This window comes from Hylobates moloch, unplaced genomic scaffold, assembly GCF_009828535.3.
Source record: "Hylobates moloch isolate HMO894 unplaced genomic scaffold, HMol_V3 SCAFFOLD_9, whole genome shotgun sequence".
In the NCBI taxonomy this organism is placed as follows: Eukaryota; Metazoa; Chordata; class Mammalia; order Primates; family Hylobatidae; genus Hylobates; species Hylobates moloch.
Window position 1 is genome coordinate 18,348,858 of NW_026652284.1, and position 14,485 is coordinate 18,363,342.

Consider the following 14,485-nt stretch of genomic DNA (forward strand, 5'->3'; position numbering starts at 1 on the left):
TGACAAACGAAATGTACCCTCCACTTTTCCTCATAAGTTCTTATCACAGTCTGTAATTATTCACTATTTATGCATCCTGTTTGACGTGTGCCTCTCCTACAGTCTGCTTTGCCAAACACTGTATTCCCAAAGCCTGGTGATGTGACGTACAGTAAGTGCTCATTAAACACCATGTGGGAATGGAGGGGTGGAGACAGCTTCCCAGGGCGGCCTGCAGGTTCTGAGCATCAACCTCAGGCCTCTACCTGCCTGCTCCAAAGCTCATCCTTACCTGCCACATCCGCACAAGGACAACCGTGCAGCTACACCCCTCCCTCTGCGGGGACCCTGTCTCAGCTCTGCAACAACTTGGGGATCAACTGCCTCTAATTATGGATAAGGTGATAGTCAGTCCCGAGAGAGGGGATGGGCACAGGACAGCGAGGAGCACGGGCTTGATGTCAGCCTGGGTTCCGAACCCAGCTCGACGGCTTCCACTGGTGTAACTCACAGCAAGACACCGTGCCCTTCTGACCCTTGGTTTCCACATTTGTAAGGATGGAATAATAACATCTGACTCGGGTGTGGTGGGGATCACATGAGATGCTGCATAAAAGGCGTTGTATACTTTGGGAGGCCAAGGCGGGTGGATCACGAGGTGAAGAAATCGAGACCATCCTGGCCAACATGGTGAAACCCCGTCTCTACTAAAAATACAAAAACTAGCTGGGCGTGGTGGCGCATGCCTGTAATCCCAGCTACTCGGGAGGCTGAGGCAGAAGAATCACTGGAACCCAGGAGGCGGAGTTTGCAGTGACCCAAGATCGTGCCACTGCACTCCAGCCTGGTGATAGAGCAAGACTCCGTCTAAAATAAAATAAAATTAATAAAATAATAAAATAAAATATAAAAAGGCGTTGTATAAACTGTAAAGTGCTCTACTACATTGTGCTGTCCTATGGCCAAGAATATGGGCTGTGGAGCCAGATCGAATGGGGGTGAATCCTGCCCCTGCCCCTGACTAGCTGGGTGACCCTGGGCACCCCTTATGAGCCTCAGTTTCCTCATCTGGAAAAGGGTAGTGCGAATGACAGCCACTTCCCTGGACTGAAGTGAGGAGCTAAATGAGCCATTGCATAGGAAGGGCTTGGTGGTTGGCTACAAAGTTTTTATCTTTATTATACATAATCAAGATTAATAAAGGGGTGGGCCAAAGAAAGTCCGGTCATTCCTAACCCATGGAAAAAGCAACCATGTGATGATAAGGCTTCTTTTCCTGGCTCTCAAGGAGGTAGGAATACGTGATATTTTTTCCTTCTGAAACTTTCTCTAGCTTGGTTGTATTTCTTTTACCCAGCCCTTTCCCTGAGTGTCCCACACTAGACTGATGGAGATCAATGAAGACTTCTCTCATCCCCAAATGAACTTGACCTTTAACCCAGGGCAAACTGAACAAATAGGGGCAAAATGAAGAAAGGAGTTTGCTTTCCATGCCGGCCAGACTTGCAAATTCCTTCACCTGGGCTCTTGTTCTTGCTCCTTCCTGTAGCACGGTAAAATGAAAACAATTGAAAAACCCTGGGCGTTGGATCAGGAGACCTGGGTTTGAATTCTGCATCTGCTACTCCCCTGCCAGGGTTCCCCTTCCGACAGATCAGGGTCAGAACAGCCCCACCTCAGAGGGTGGAAGTGAGGTTTCTAGGAGGTAACCATACCAAGTTCCTACTGTGCTGGTAAAATGCCAGACTCAGGGTAGGTGTGAACGAGGTGCTCACTGAACGCTAGTGACCTCTGTGCACGGGTGGCGCCTGGCGGTCACACACCAATAAGACCCTGGCGCCTGGTGACACCTCTAAATGTTTCTCGCTGGGCTTTCTTCTGTGTGGTTTGGCAGATCTGCGACTTCTGCCCTCAGGTCAGAGACTTGGGCACCCAGGAGGCTCTGGGCAGGCGTGCCTGAGTGGTCAGGTTGGGACATTTAGGATTCCCATGCCCACCCTGCTCTTTCTCTAAGGGATGCACTGTTTGTTGTTTGTTGAGCCTCTTGCTGGGCACTTGCAGGGGTCAAGTAACAAGTGGACCACGGTGTGAGTCCTCAATGCCACCCTGGCTAGAATCCCCCAAAATATGCATGTTCAAATTGGAACAGCAAAGGGAACTAATGCTTGCGTCACGCCAACTAGAAACCACGTGATGTTCCTCACTTCATCTTTGCAGCATCCTGAAAAGGTGGCAATAATTTGTTCCACTTTACAAATGAAGCAGCTGAGATACAGAGAAGTTACATAACTTGCTGAGGTCACGTAGCCAACACATACTCATCTCTCACTCACATGCTTAAAGTCCTTTGCTATCTTCCACTTGCTCTGAGGACAAATTCAAACTTCTTGCCACAGCTCACATTATCCTGTGTGGTCTGGCTCCACCCACATTCCTGCCTTCTCGCTCCTTGCTGCAGCCATCCTGTGCTCTTTTGGTTCTTTCAAACCACTGGGCCTTTGCACCTGCTGTCCCTTTGCTTGGAATGCACTTTCTGCTCCTGGTTTATCGGGCTAACTCCCAGCTAGCCCTTAGCCTAAATGTCACTGCCTTCAGAACCTTCCCCAGAAACACCCTGTGCTTCCCCTATTATGCCATCCATAAAGCTCCCATTTAGTTACTCGGTCTGTCTTCTATCTTGGGCTGTATGTTCTGTGGGAGTAGAGGTCATGGCTGTGCTGCTCACCACTGAATTCCTAAGACCTGGTTCAGTATATGACACATGGTAAGTACAGCACTTTATAAATACTGCTACATGGACAGATAGGTGGATGGGTGGATGGATGAATAGATGGGTTGGTGGATGGGTGGGTGGATGGGTGGATAGGTAGAAGGGTGGATGGATGAATGGATGGGTGGGTGCGTGGAGAGATAGGTAGAAGTGTGGATGGATGGATGGGTTGATGGGTGGGTAGACAGGTGAGTGGGTGGACAGGTAGACAGGTAGAAGAGAAGATGGATGGATGGATAGATAGAAGGGTGGTTAAATGGGTGGGCAGATGGATGAACAGGTGGGTGGGCGGATGGGTGAACAGGTAGAAGGGTGGGTGGGTGGATGGATGGATGGATGGGTGGATGGGTGGATGGACAGGTGGGTAGGTAGTTGGGCAGGTGGATAGATGGATGGAGAGATGATGGCAGGTGGATAGATGTGAGATGATGTTGCCTCACCTCTCTGAGCCTCAGTTTCTTCCTCTGCAAAATGGGGCTCCCCATGCTTGCTCCCTAGCCCAGGTAAAAACCCAGCCCAGGGTCTGGCCCAGGCCAGCCACTGCCCACCCCCCTCCACTTCTGGTCCTCCTGGTCCTCACGGTATTTGCCAGATGCGAGCCACCCAGTGATGGCGATGGTGATGCGCAGCTGCCTGCCCTCCGTCAGAGGCAGAAACGTGAACTCTTCAATGGCTCCCACTCGCTTCTTCATCTTGTATCCTAAAGACCCAGATCCGAGAAAGAGAATAGAGGTGACTGGGGCCCAGGGGAACATCAGGGTGGCTGTATGTGCTCACACATGCACACAGTGAGCACCGTCTGTGTGCCCTGTCCCTGGAAAAACACATTTTGTGTTTGAACTCATTAAGGTAGGTGCCACTATTGTCCCTGATTACAGATGAAAGCAAGAAGCTGCTGCCGAGGCCGGCCAGCCCCCGAGTGGTAGAGCTGGCTTGGACCTCAGAGCCCAGGCTCTTACCCATTGCTCTGCCCTGGTTCTGTTTCTTTTCTCCTGCCCACACACTGCAGGGGTAGAACACACTCCACTTAGTAACAGTGAATCAAACGGACCAAGAGTCTCAGCAGGGGAGCAAACTCCTCTTGGGGAGTTGAACAGGAATGTCTGTGCATGACGGGGTTGGGGGAGTTGGGGGGGTGCTGCTGCTGACAGATATCGTTTGGAAAAGCTCCCCCAGGTGATGCTGCTCAGGGAAGGGTAGCCATGTTCTCTCCAAACACGAGGAAGCCCAAGCATGGAAACTTCTGGATGGTGGAAGCAGGTTCAGTTGGGGCCTTTCTCAGGAACTACACACAAGGTGCATGGGGAAAAAGCCAGCTTCTCAAACTCGGCCCTTACCCACGCGAGCTCTGGGAAGGCTGGGACCCAGAGTGAGAAAAGCCACCTCTCCTCTGTTTCCCAGGGAGTCACTGCTGGTGAGGATCCAGGCATGTCCTTTTAGGAACTGGGCCGCCCTGGCTGAAAATTCTTCTGAACCCATCATTCCTTTTGAACCTTACCTGTCAGGCCAGCTCCAGCTGCACCGAACAGCGAGGTCATGATGGCTATGCCGGCTGCTGAGCCCAGAGCTGCTGCCCCAGCGCTGCCAATAATCGTCGCTGCTCCAGCGGCAACAAGGGGTGCAGCTAGACCTCCGGTCACGCCTGTGGGAAAAGCAGCAGTTTCAGATGGGAATAAAAATGTGGTGGCCAGGTGCGGTGGCTCATGCCTGTAATCCCAGCACTTTGGGAGGCCAAGGTGGGCGGATCATGAGGTCAGGAGATCGAGACTATCCTGGCTAACACGGTGAAATCTCGTCTCTACTAAAAACACAAAAAATTAGCCAGGTGTGGTGGCAGGCGCCTGTAGTCCCAGCTACTCGGGAGGCTGAGGCAGGAGAATGGCATGGACCCGGGAGGCAGAGCTTGCAGTGAGCCGAGATTGCACCACTGCACTCCAGCCTGGGCAACAGAACAAGACACTGTCTCAAAAAAAAAAAAAAAAAAATGTGGCTTGATGAGTTTTTACCCTTCAGCTACCTACTGCCTCCCATGGAAGCTTCTGACAGTGCTGATGAGCACACCGACTACTCACTGACTACCTACCACATGCCAGGGGCCACCTCCCAACTGAGCCACTGCACTCTCCACTCTCACCCCCAGCCTGGCATCATTTCTGTGTCTGCAAAACCCAGACCTGTGCCACCATCTCTAGCTGGACTCACCGATCACTGTTCCGCCTCCGACAGTCGCCAGGCCTATCAGGAGATAACGCTTCCATTTCCTCCGGTTTTCTTTCTTCTTCCGGGATGCCTCAGCCATTCTGGGGGGAAAAGAGGCTGGTTTTTAGGGCCAGCTGTGCCCAGGATCCCTTGAGACATCCCCACCACACCAACCCTCAAACAGGGGCCAACGCTGGGTAGCTACTCTGCCACTCAGAGTAAGGCACCAAAGTCACCTTGAGCCCATTGATGGTTTAAAAAGCTGAAAACATTCTAAAACCCAGCTGGGGAATCTCAGTGCATGGGATGTACTACTTACCCAATGGATCCATCCTAACAGGGTTGCAATTTGAATAATAAAAAGACAAAAAAAATAATAGCAAGAGAAGCACAAAAAAGATCTTTAAACAGATGGACCCAGAAGAAGCACAAAATAGATAATCACAGACTCCATCACCTCCCTCCTCCCCTCCCTTCTTCCCCAACCTGCCATCTGGTCCCACCTCCCTCTGGGATATTTGGAAACCAATTTCCTCCAAAATGATCATTTTGAAGATGGGAGACCTTGGCCTTGGAGCAGTAGCTAGACTTGTTCAGACTTGAAATGGAAATGCTAGAAAATCTAGCAAAAGGAAAATATTTAGAGTGAATTGGGGTCAGGTGAGCCCTGAGAACTGCTGTTGTGAGCACTCAAGAGTCAGGAAGCCCAATTTTCCTATTGGACATTCAGCCCTCAGCCCCTTTGCTGTGGCTGGGACGGAGAGGTTATTAAGTGGGAACTCTGAACTGAGGTTGGAGTCTGAACAATAACTCAGTGTGGAGTGATAGCAAAGCATGGTGATAATCAAAGAAGAAAAATGGTTAATCTTTACCGAGGGCTTCTTATATCTCAGCCACTGGGCTTTGCACTTCACAGGGTTAATCTTATCCTAAGAAGCAGTATGGTTATTGTACTCATATTATAGATGAATTAAGGGATAACAGTCACTACCTCCCCATGAACTGTGAGGATCCAGTAATAGACTATCTGTAAAGCATTTAGCACAGTGGCGGGCACACTGCAAGTGTTCAGCGCAACCGGGGCTGATGTCATCACGATGCTGCATCTCCCCAAGCCTCAGTTTCCTCTTTTGTCAAAAGGCGGACACTAATTTCTACCTCATAAAGTTGTTGGTTTGTAAGGATTAAATTCATTCCTTCTTCATCCATTCAGTCAATAAAGTTATATTGAGAATGGATGGCCTGCTGTGCTTTTGCATCTCCGTGAGCAGAAAAATGTATGTGCTCAACCAGTACCTGTTTCCTTCCCATCTCCCTCCTCGTGAACCATACATCTTACTGAGAAATAGCTCCTTCTCCAGTCATCTAAAAGAAATGGGATTTGGCCAGGTATAGTGGCTCACACCTGTAACCCCAGCACTCTGGGAGGCCGAGGCAGGCGGATCACCTGAAGTCAGGAGTTTGAGACCAGCCTGGGCAATATGGTGAAACCCTATCTCTACTAAAAACACAAAAATTAGCCAGGCGTGGGGGCAGGCACCTGTAATTCCAGATACTCAGGAGGCTGAGGCAGGAAAATTACTTGAACCCGGGAGGAGGAGGTTGCAGTGAGCTGAGATCGCACCACTGCACTCCAGCTTGGGAACAGAGGGAGACTCTGTCTCAAAATAAATAAATGAATTAATTAATTAATGAAATAAAATACATAAATAGACAAAATGGGATTTCAGTTGGGCATCTGGGGACCTGCTGTGCTTTTTGGTTCCCTGCCAGTTCACCTCAACAGATTTTTTTTCCTAAGCATCTCCTGGGTGTAAAGCCCAGTGTTTCTCAGTCACTTCATTACACAGAAGCAGAAACCAATAGTAAAAATCTCTGTGCATATCATGATGCTGGTTTTCCACGACTGAAATTCATGTCATCAGTGGTGTGGGATGAGGCTGAACCATGTGCATCTAGCACAGTGGGAGGCAGGAGGGCCATTAAGATTGAGGGTTCTAATGTCAGGATTCAAACTCTCTGGATGTAGGCATGAATCCTAGCTCTGCTGTTGTGGTAGCTGTATCACCATTCACCACATATTCAGTTATCCCTCTTTATGCATCCCTGCCCTGTCGAACTGAGTGGTCATATGACCAGCTTTAGCCAAATGTAGGTGGAGATGATATGTGTCACTTCTGGCAGAATCTTTTTTTTTTTTTCCTTTCTTTTTTTGAGACAAGGTCTGGCTCTGTCGCCCAAGCTGGAGTGCACTGGTGGGATCTTGGCTCACTGTAACCTGCACCTCTCAGGTTCAAGTGGTCCTCCCACCTCAGCTTCCCAAGTAGCTGGGATTATAGATATGCCCCACCACGCTTGGGTGATTTTTGTACTTTTTGTAGACATGGGGTTTTGCCATGTTGCCCAGGCTGGTCTCAAACTCCTGGGCTCAAGTGATCCACCTGCCTCAGCCTCCCAAAGAGCTGGGACTACAGGTGCGAGCCACCGTGGCAGGATAACTGGCAGAATCTTTAAAGCCAGTGCAGGAAAGTGATTCATCTTCTTTCTCTCTGCCCCAAAACCAACGATAATCTAGATAGGGTCACTCTGTCAGCCTAGGACCCAGAACCAGGACAATGTGAGTTCAAGCTACAGCCAATCTGCAATGGACACAAAGTATGAACAAGAAATACACCTTTAATCCTGTAAGCTGCTGAGACTTATTTGGGGGCCACTTGTTATGGCAGCAAAACCTAGCCTATCCCCACAATGGACAGAACCACCTAATAACTTTGTGACTATGCACAAATTATTTGTCACATCTGACTTTCCTCAACCAACAAATGGGGATAATAACAGTCCTGAATTTCCAGGGGTGTTGTGAGGACTAAATGAGACAGAGACACTGAGACATAGTGACTACCATCCTGTAATTGTTCAATATGTTTATTGCTATTATCACTCTTTTCATTATTATTGTAATAATTTCCTCCTCAACACAGGCTGGAGATATACTTTGACCCTGAACTGCCTTGACCCTTAATTGATAACTCTTAAGTCAGTTCCAAGTGGAAGGCTGAAGATTACTGACTTTCGGCAGAGTTCAAGGCCGAAGAAAACATTCAAGTTGCTGACGATACAAGATGGGAACGTGCAACTAGACAAGCGATGTGGCGCTGAGTCAGCGGCATCTTGATTCAACAAACATGGCCTGGAAATAGTCTGGAAATTTGGGGAAGAGGCGTTTGAGCTCAGCTCTGCCATGAACTTACCGGATCATCTAATTTTTCTGAGTGTTGATTTTCTCGCTTAGGAAATGTAACTATCAAATGACCCATGGACAGATGATGAGACGGCACCACTGCAGCAGCCAATGCCAAGTATTAATAGAATAATATAACCATGACTACCTGCCTCTCTCTCCTCTTCCCTCCTTGCCTGCCTGGCTGCCTTCAGGACACTGTCATCTCTCCCCGATGTGACATGCCCTCTGTGTCCTGACCCCTCTCTCCCCCTCTAACACTCATCACTTCCTCACTGACACATCACCCTTGGGAAGTACTGAGCTGCCTCCAGTCACCTTCTGGCCCCTGGACATCAAGGACCTTCCCACCTTCCTGTGACTAGTTCAACATTACTCAACCTTCAGGAGCCAGCCAAGGTGGGACATATCCTCCAGGAAGACTGGCCAAAACCCCAAGGTTGCTGAGATGCCCTGACTCTGGGCCCCCTAACCCTCTGTGCCACATTATCCTGGAATTCTACACCAGTGATTTTCAGAGGGTGGGCATCAGAATCACCAGGGGGTACCTGTTAAAAACACAGCTTCCTGGGGCAGAATCTCTGGGTCTAAGGACAAAGATTCTGTGTCGGTAACAAGTTCCTCCTCCAGGGATTCTGCTGTAACTCAAGTCTGAAAATTGCTGAGCTAAGCTCTCACAGCACGGACCAAGCCATTTCCAACTCCCCATCCTCAGCAGCTTGCCCTGGGCTTGGAAACTGGAGGGTACTCAGGAAATCTTTCTTCTAAGGAGCCTAATTATTCCAACAAGGATTGGAGGTGACCACCTTGCTGCGGTGATATACTTCCCTACTCACTGTCCACATCTCTGAAAACCAGAGAGGTACAGGATGGACGTGTTGGCTAAATAAAAATATATAGGCTGGGCATGGTGGCTCATGCCCGTAATCCTAGCACTTTGGGAGGCGGTGGTGGGAGGATCCCTTGAGCCCAGGAGTTCCAGAACGGCCTGGGCAACAGGGTGAAATCCTGACCCCACGAAAATAAAAAAATTAGCCGGGCATGGTGGTGCACGCCTGTGGTCCACGCTACTTGGAAGGCTGAGGTGGGAGGATCGCTTGAGCCTGCGAGGTCGAGGCTGCAGTGAGCCTCTGCTGTAGTGATCATGCCACTGCACTCCAGTCTGGGTGACAGAGTAAGACTGTCTCCCCCATCTCCCTCACAAAAAGTTTGTAAGCATTTGTTGATTTGAAAAGAAGATATTTTTTCCTAAAGTTACTTGGCTAAGGCACTCTCTCCTAATGTTCAGCTGAATGGCCAGTCTATTTCCCTGTTTTAAGTATTTGCACATTCTCAATAATTGTTTTGGGGGCCGGGCGCGGTGGCTCGTGCCTGTGGTCCCAGCACTTTGGGAGGCCAAGGCGGGCGGATCACGAGGTCAGGAGATCGAGACCATCCTGGCTAAGATGGTGAAACCCCGTCTCTACTAAAAATACAAAAAATTAGCCGGGCGTGGTGGCGGGCGTCTGTAGTCCCAGTTACTTGGGAGGCTGAGGCAGGAGAATGGCGTGAACCCAGGAGGTGGAGCTTGCAGTGAGCCAAGATTGCACCACTGCACTCCAGCCTGGGTGACACAGTGAGACTTTGTCTCAAAAAAAAAAAAAATTTTTTTTTGTACATAAAATAGCTTTCCCAGGCATCGTTCATTATTGCAGCACTATACTCTTGCAATTACTTCAATTGTCTGATTGAATCTCCACACTGAAATTAAAGGGGAGATGTTTGCTCTGAGTCACATTTACAACGCTTCCTTCCCTTTCCTTGGAAGTGAACACTCAGAGAACAACACTAAATCCGAATGCCCTGACTGCCCGCTGATTAGATATGACAGCAACCCACACCGTCGTACAGTCACGGTCACGCTGAAAGGGCAGACGCGAACCTGAGTTGCCGTTTCCATGTCAGCTGCCCAAAGACAAAGGCTGAAACCACATGCAGATTTGGGCCAAATCCCAGGCTGAAGCCAGAGATACCTCCTGAGAGCAAGACGCCCGCAGTGCCCATCTCATAGATCCACAAATCAGTCTTACTCTCTGTCACCTTATCTCCCGTAAGAGGGTGTTCTCTGTCCTTATCCTCACCGTCACCTTCTGTTTTTAAATCACTTTTTTGTGCTGACAGATAGAGAGAGCTTATCACTGAGAGGTCTACAGACACTTTCCTAGTAAAGGCCTGGATGGCCCCATAAAATCATTATCTTTCTTGTTTTCTTCAGAATTAAGGAGAAACCCTGCCACTGCCAGCCAGGCCTTGAGGGACACAGTGAGAGCCATTCAGACTGGACATGGTGGTTGAATCGGATGCTGCTGGCCAGCCATGTGACGTTGGCTGAGTTATGCCACCCCTCTGACTTTATTTCTTTATTTGCGAAACACTTAGGTGGCTGTTATGAGGATCGAGTGAGATGGCATCTTGTGCCTGCATCTAGTAGGCATTCAGGAAAAATCTGATGCTGGCAACGTTCTTATGATGTGAGCAGTACCTTTCTTTATTTTTAATTGTAATTTTTTTTTTTTTTTTTTTGAGATGGAGTTTCACTCTTGTTGCCCAGGCTGGAGTGCAATGGCGTGATCTTGGCTCACTGCAACCTCCGCCTCCTGGGTTCAAGCGATTCTCCTGCCTCAGCCTCCCATGTAGCTGGGATTACAGGCATACGCCATCACACCCAGCTAATTTTTGTATTTTTAGTAGAGACGGTGTTTCACCATGTTGGTCAGGCTAGTCTCGAACTCCTGACCTCTGGTGATCCACCCGCCTCGGCCTCCCAAAGTGCTGGGATTACAGATGTGAACCACCGTGCCTGGCCTATGTGAGCAGTATCGACCCCAGCAGCTCATGAGCTCACATCTGCTGAGACTCTACTATGTGCCAAGCACGGGTCCCAGCTTTGGATATGTGTTAAGTAATTTAATCCTCTCAACAATGCTATGACGGCGATACTACCATTATCCTCATGTGAGAGATGAAGAAATGAGGCACAGAGAGGAGAGGTGAAGTCACTAAACAAGTGAGGGAAGCCGGGTGGCCTTAGGGCTCAGACAGGGACCCAGGAACAGAGGGGTGGGACGGGTGGTATGTCACACTCTACACCTCAGCTGCAAAGAGTCACCTTGGTCAGCCCAGTGATGAACTCACCTCCCAGAAACACAAAACCTTACAGTCAAAAGAAATTTACATATCATTCAATCCCTTAATTGTATAGGTAAAAAAAAGAAAACGTGTGCTGGTGTCCAGGGAGGGAAAGCCACGTGCCCAAGGCCACACAGAGGGTTAGTAGCAGAATCAAACTGAGAGCCAGGTCTCCTGGCTGAACAGTTGCTATGGCTTCCCCGGGCCTCAGATCCTTCCAGAGACCACAGAATCTGAGAGTCCCTAATGTTGCATAAACAACTACATGTGTGAAGCCTTTTTCTGGGGAAAGAGTCTACACATAGACTACAATAGGGTCTATAATAGTTTAGAAAAGGGTCTATAATAACACAATTAGAACAGTATTGTTAACAACAGCAAATAATATTTATGGACTAGTTACTCTGTCCCAGGCTCACTTGAAACACTTCACGTATATATGAACTTATTTGGGCCCCATAAGGAGGGCGCTACTATTATCCCCATTTTACAGGTGAGGAAGTTGAAGCTCAGAGAAGTTAAATAATGCCCAAACTCACGTGGCTGGTAAGTGGCAGAACTGGCCTGTATTAGACCTTCTGGTTTATATCTTCCCTAACCTGGCATTACTGGTATTATCAGAACAAATTGCTCCGGGTAATATGTTTCTCTCCGATAATAAGATTTCCAAATAATAACTGAGAGGTTCCTTAATTTCAAGGCATATAAGATCCTATAAATTCCCGACATATCCAAAGAACCTAGGATGCCCTCGTGATTATGGTAATTGACATGGATCCAGGTATTTCTATACTGACACAACTCTGGACGTCAAAGCTAGTATGTCTACAGGTTACTTCAACAAACCAAGTTTCCCCCTTTCTCATGGAAATACTCCTTTTCTTTGCTCCACTAACTGTGGCATGAGGGTGGCTCTGGGTCTCAATTTGGCTTTAGGATTAAATTCCCAGGTGGGCTGACCTAGTGTAACCTGGCTGGTCAAAGAACACCACGGCAGCTAAAAAAAACCCAGACCTGGGAGACGTGCCTGTGCCAGGAGCCTGGGATTAGGCTGTGACTGAAATTGATTTATTGCTCTGGGATTAGATCCTGTGTAAAGTGTTCTACAAAGAGCTGAGCACCCGCCAAGTTACCAGGATTATTTCCTTCTACACACTCTTGACCATATATAGACAGCAAAGCAACTCTACAATTGATGGGTCCAGGACATGTCGGGGAAGGGGAGGACTCACATCTACCAAGCACTTGCTGTGTGCCAGCCCTGGGCCAGGCATTTTATAATGTGCAGACATTCATTCTTCCTAATGATCCTGGGAGGGCACTATCCTTATTCCTGTTTCACAGATAAGAACACTGCAGCTTAGAAAAGCAAGGCCACCCACCCAATGCCAAGCAGTGGACAGGTATCAGAAACAGGAATTGAATCCAGGTCAATTGTGCCTGTGAACCAGGTGTCACAAGAGCCTGAGGTGGAACAGGGTGTCAGGGCCCCAGGATGTTAAAGTCACAGATTCAAGTCCCTTAGCAATCATTCATTCCATCTTTTCTTTTCTTTTCTTTTTTTTTTTTTTTTTTGAGACAAGAGTCTTACTCTGTCACCCACACTGGAGTGCAGTGGCACAATCTTGGCTCACTGCAACCTCCACCTCCCTGGTTCAAGTGATTCTCCTGGCTTAGCCTCCCGAGTAGCTGGGATTACAGGTGCATGCCATCATGCCTGGCTAATTTTTGTATTTTTAGTAGAGATGGGGTTTTATCATGTTGGCCAGGCTGGTCTCGAACTCCTGACCTCAAGTGATCCGCCTGCAGAGTGCTGGGATTACAGGCGTAAGCCACTGTGCCTGGCCCATTTCATCTTTTCTTCTTGCAAATAAAGTCAGAGGCCCAGAGAGGGCAAGTAGCTTGCTAAGGCCACACAGCGAGTCAGGACCGCAGCTGGGACTCTGTCCAGGGCTCCTTCCACCTCACTACACCATCTCTTAAAGGGAGAAGGGGACTCTGTTATCTGCAAAGTGCACTGAAGCAGAAATCCTTGGATCCTGATGGGGGTCGTGGGGCTCTCTTACTCAGATTCCTCCTCTTTGATTTCCTTCAGGCTCTCCAGGAACGTCTCTTCAAGGACATCCAGCTCCTCCAAGGGCACTTGGAGCAGGGAGGTCATGTGGCAAACGAGGACTCTGGCCCGGGCATCATAGTGCCCTCGAAAGACAGAAACAACACCGGAAAAGAATCAGTTTAGGTTTGAAGAACAGTGATATTAGTAGTGTAACTGATGAAACCCACACTGGCAACAGCCTAAATGTACAACCCCATGGGAGCCAATGAACAAAATGACGCAGTTGCCTGGACAGAATACTACACAACCATTGAAATATTCAGCAAAAGCAAGGTGGGGCTGGGTGCGGTGGCTCACTCCTGTAATCCCAGCACTTCGGGGGGCTGAGGCAGGCAGATCGCTTGAGTCCCGGAGTTCAAGACCAGCCTGGGCAACATAGTGAGATCCCCTCACCTCTACAAAAAAATACAAAAATTAGCCAGGCATTGTGGTGTGTGCCTGTGGTCCTAGCTACTCAGGGGGCTGACGCAGGAGGATCATGAGCCTAGGAGGTTGAGGCTGCAGTGAGCTGTGATCGTGTCACTGCACTCCAGCCTGGGCGACAGAGTGAGACCCTGTCTCAAAAAAGAAAAAAGGAAGGTGGTATTTCACACCAGTCAAATGAGCAAAGATCAGTTTTTAAAATTTTGTAGCTGTGAAGGAGATGATAAAAATGGATGCCCAGAGACATTGCTGGTGGAAGTATGCACTGGTATAAACTTTCTGGAGGGCCACTGGACAATACGTATCAAAAACTTAAAAAAAAAATACATCCCCTTTGCCCCAGGAATTCCATTTCTGGAATTGTAATCTTAAGAAAACAACCATAAATGCAGATGATATTTAGTAAATAAAGGCACTATGCTGTATTTATAATATGAAATTGGAAACAACCTGGATTTCTAACATCAGGAAATCAGTTAAATAACCCACACCCATCCAGCCAAACACCATGGGGCCATAAAAAATGATGCCCAAGAAAAGTATGTAATGAATTTCAAAAATAAGTTCTTACCCAGAAGAATTTACGGCT

At 48.4% G+C, this 14,485-nt stretch overlaps 1 protein-coding gene across 3 annotated transcripts in view; it reads right to left on the reverse strand.

Annotated features, from left to right (window-relative positions):
• The window catches only part of TMCO4 (transmembrane and coiled-coil domains 4), a 112,801-nt gene that overhangs the window by 55,060 nt on the left and 43,256 nt on the right, over positions 1-14,485 (reverse strand). For 2 of the 3 annotated variants that reach the window (XM_032759145.2, XM_032759146.2), the window contains 4 exons: positions 13,424-13,556; positions 4,952-5,049; positions 4,248-4,391; positions 3,330-3,449 (listed from right to left, as the gene is read on the reverse strand). In XM_032759145.2, the coding sequence (XP_032615036.1) occupies positions 3,330-3,449; positions 4,248-4,391; positions 4,952-5,049; positions 13,424-13,556 (495 nt within the window). Of the gene's footprint in view, positions 1-1,133; positions 3,450-4,247; positions 4,392-4,951; positions 5,050-13,423; positions 13,557-14,485 lie in introns of those variants that run through there. The other variant, XM_032759147.1, reaches the window with a different exon arrangement.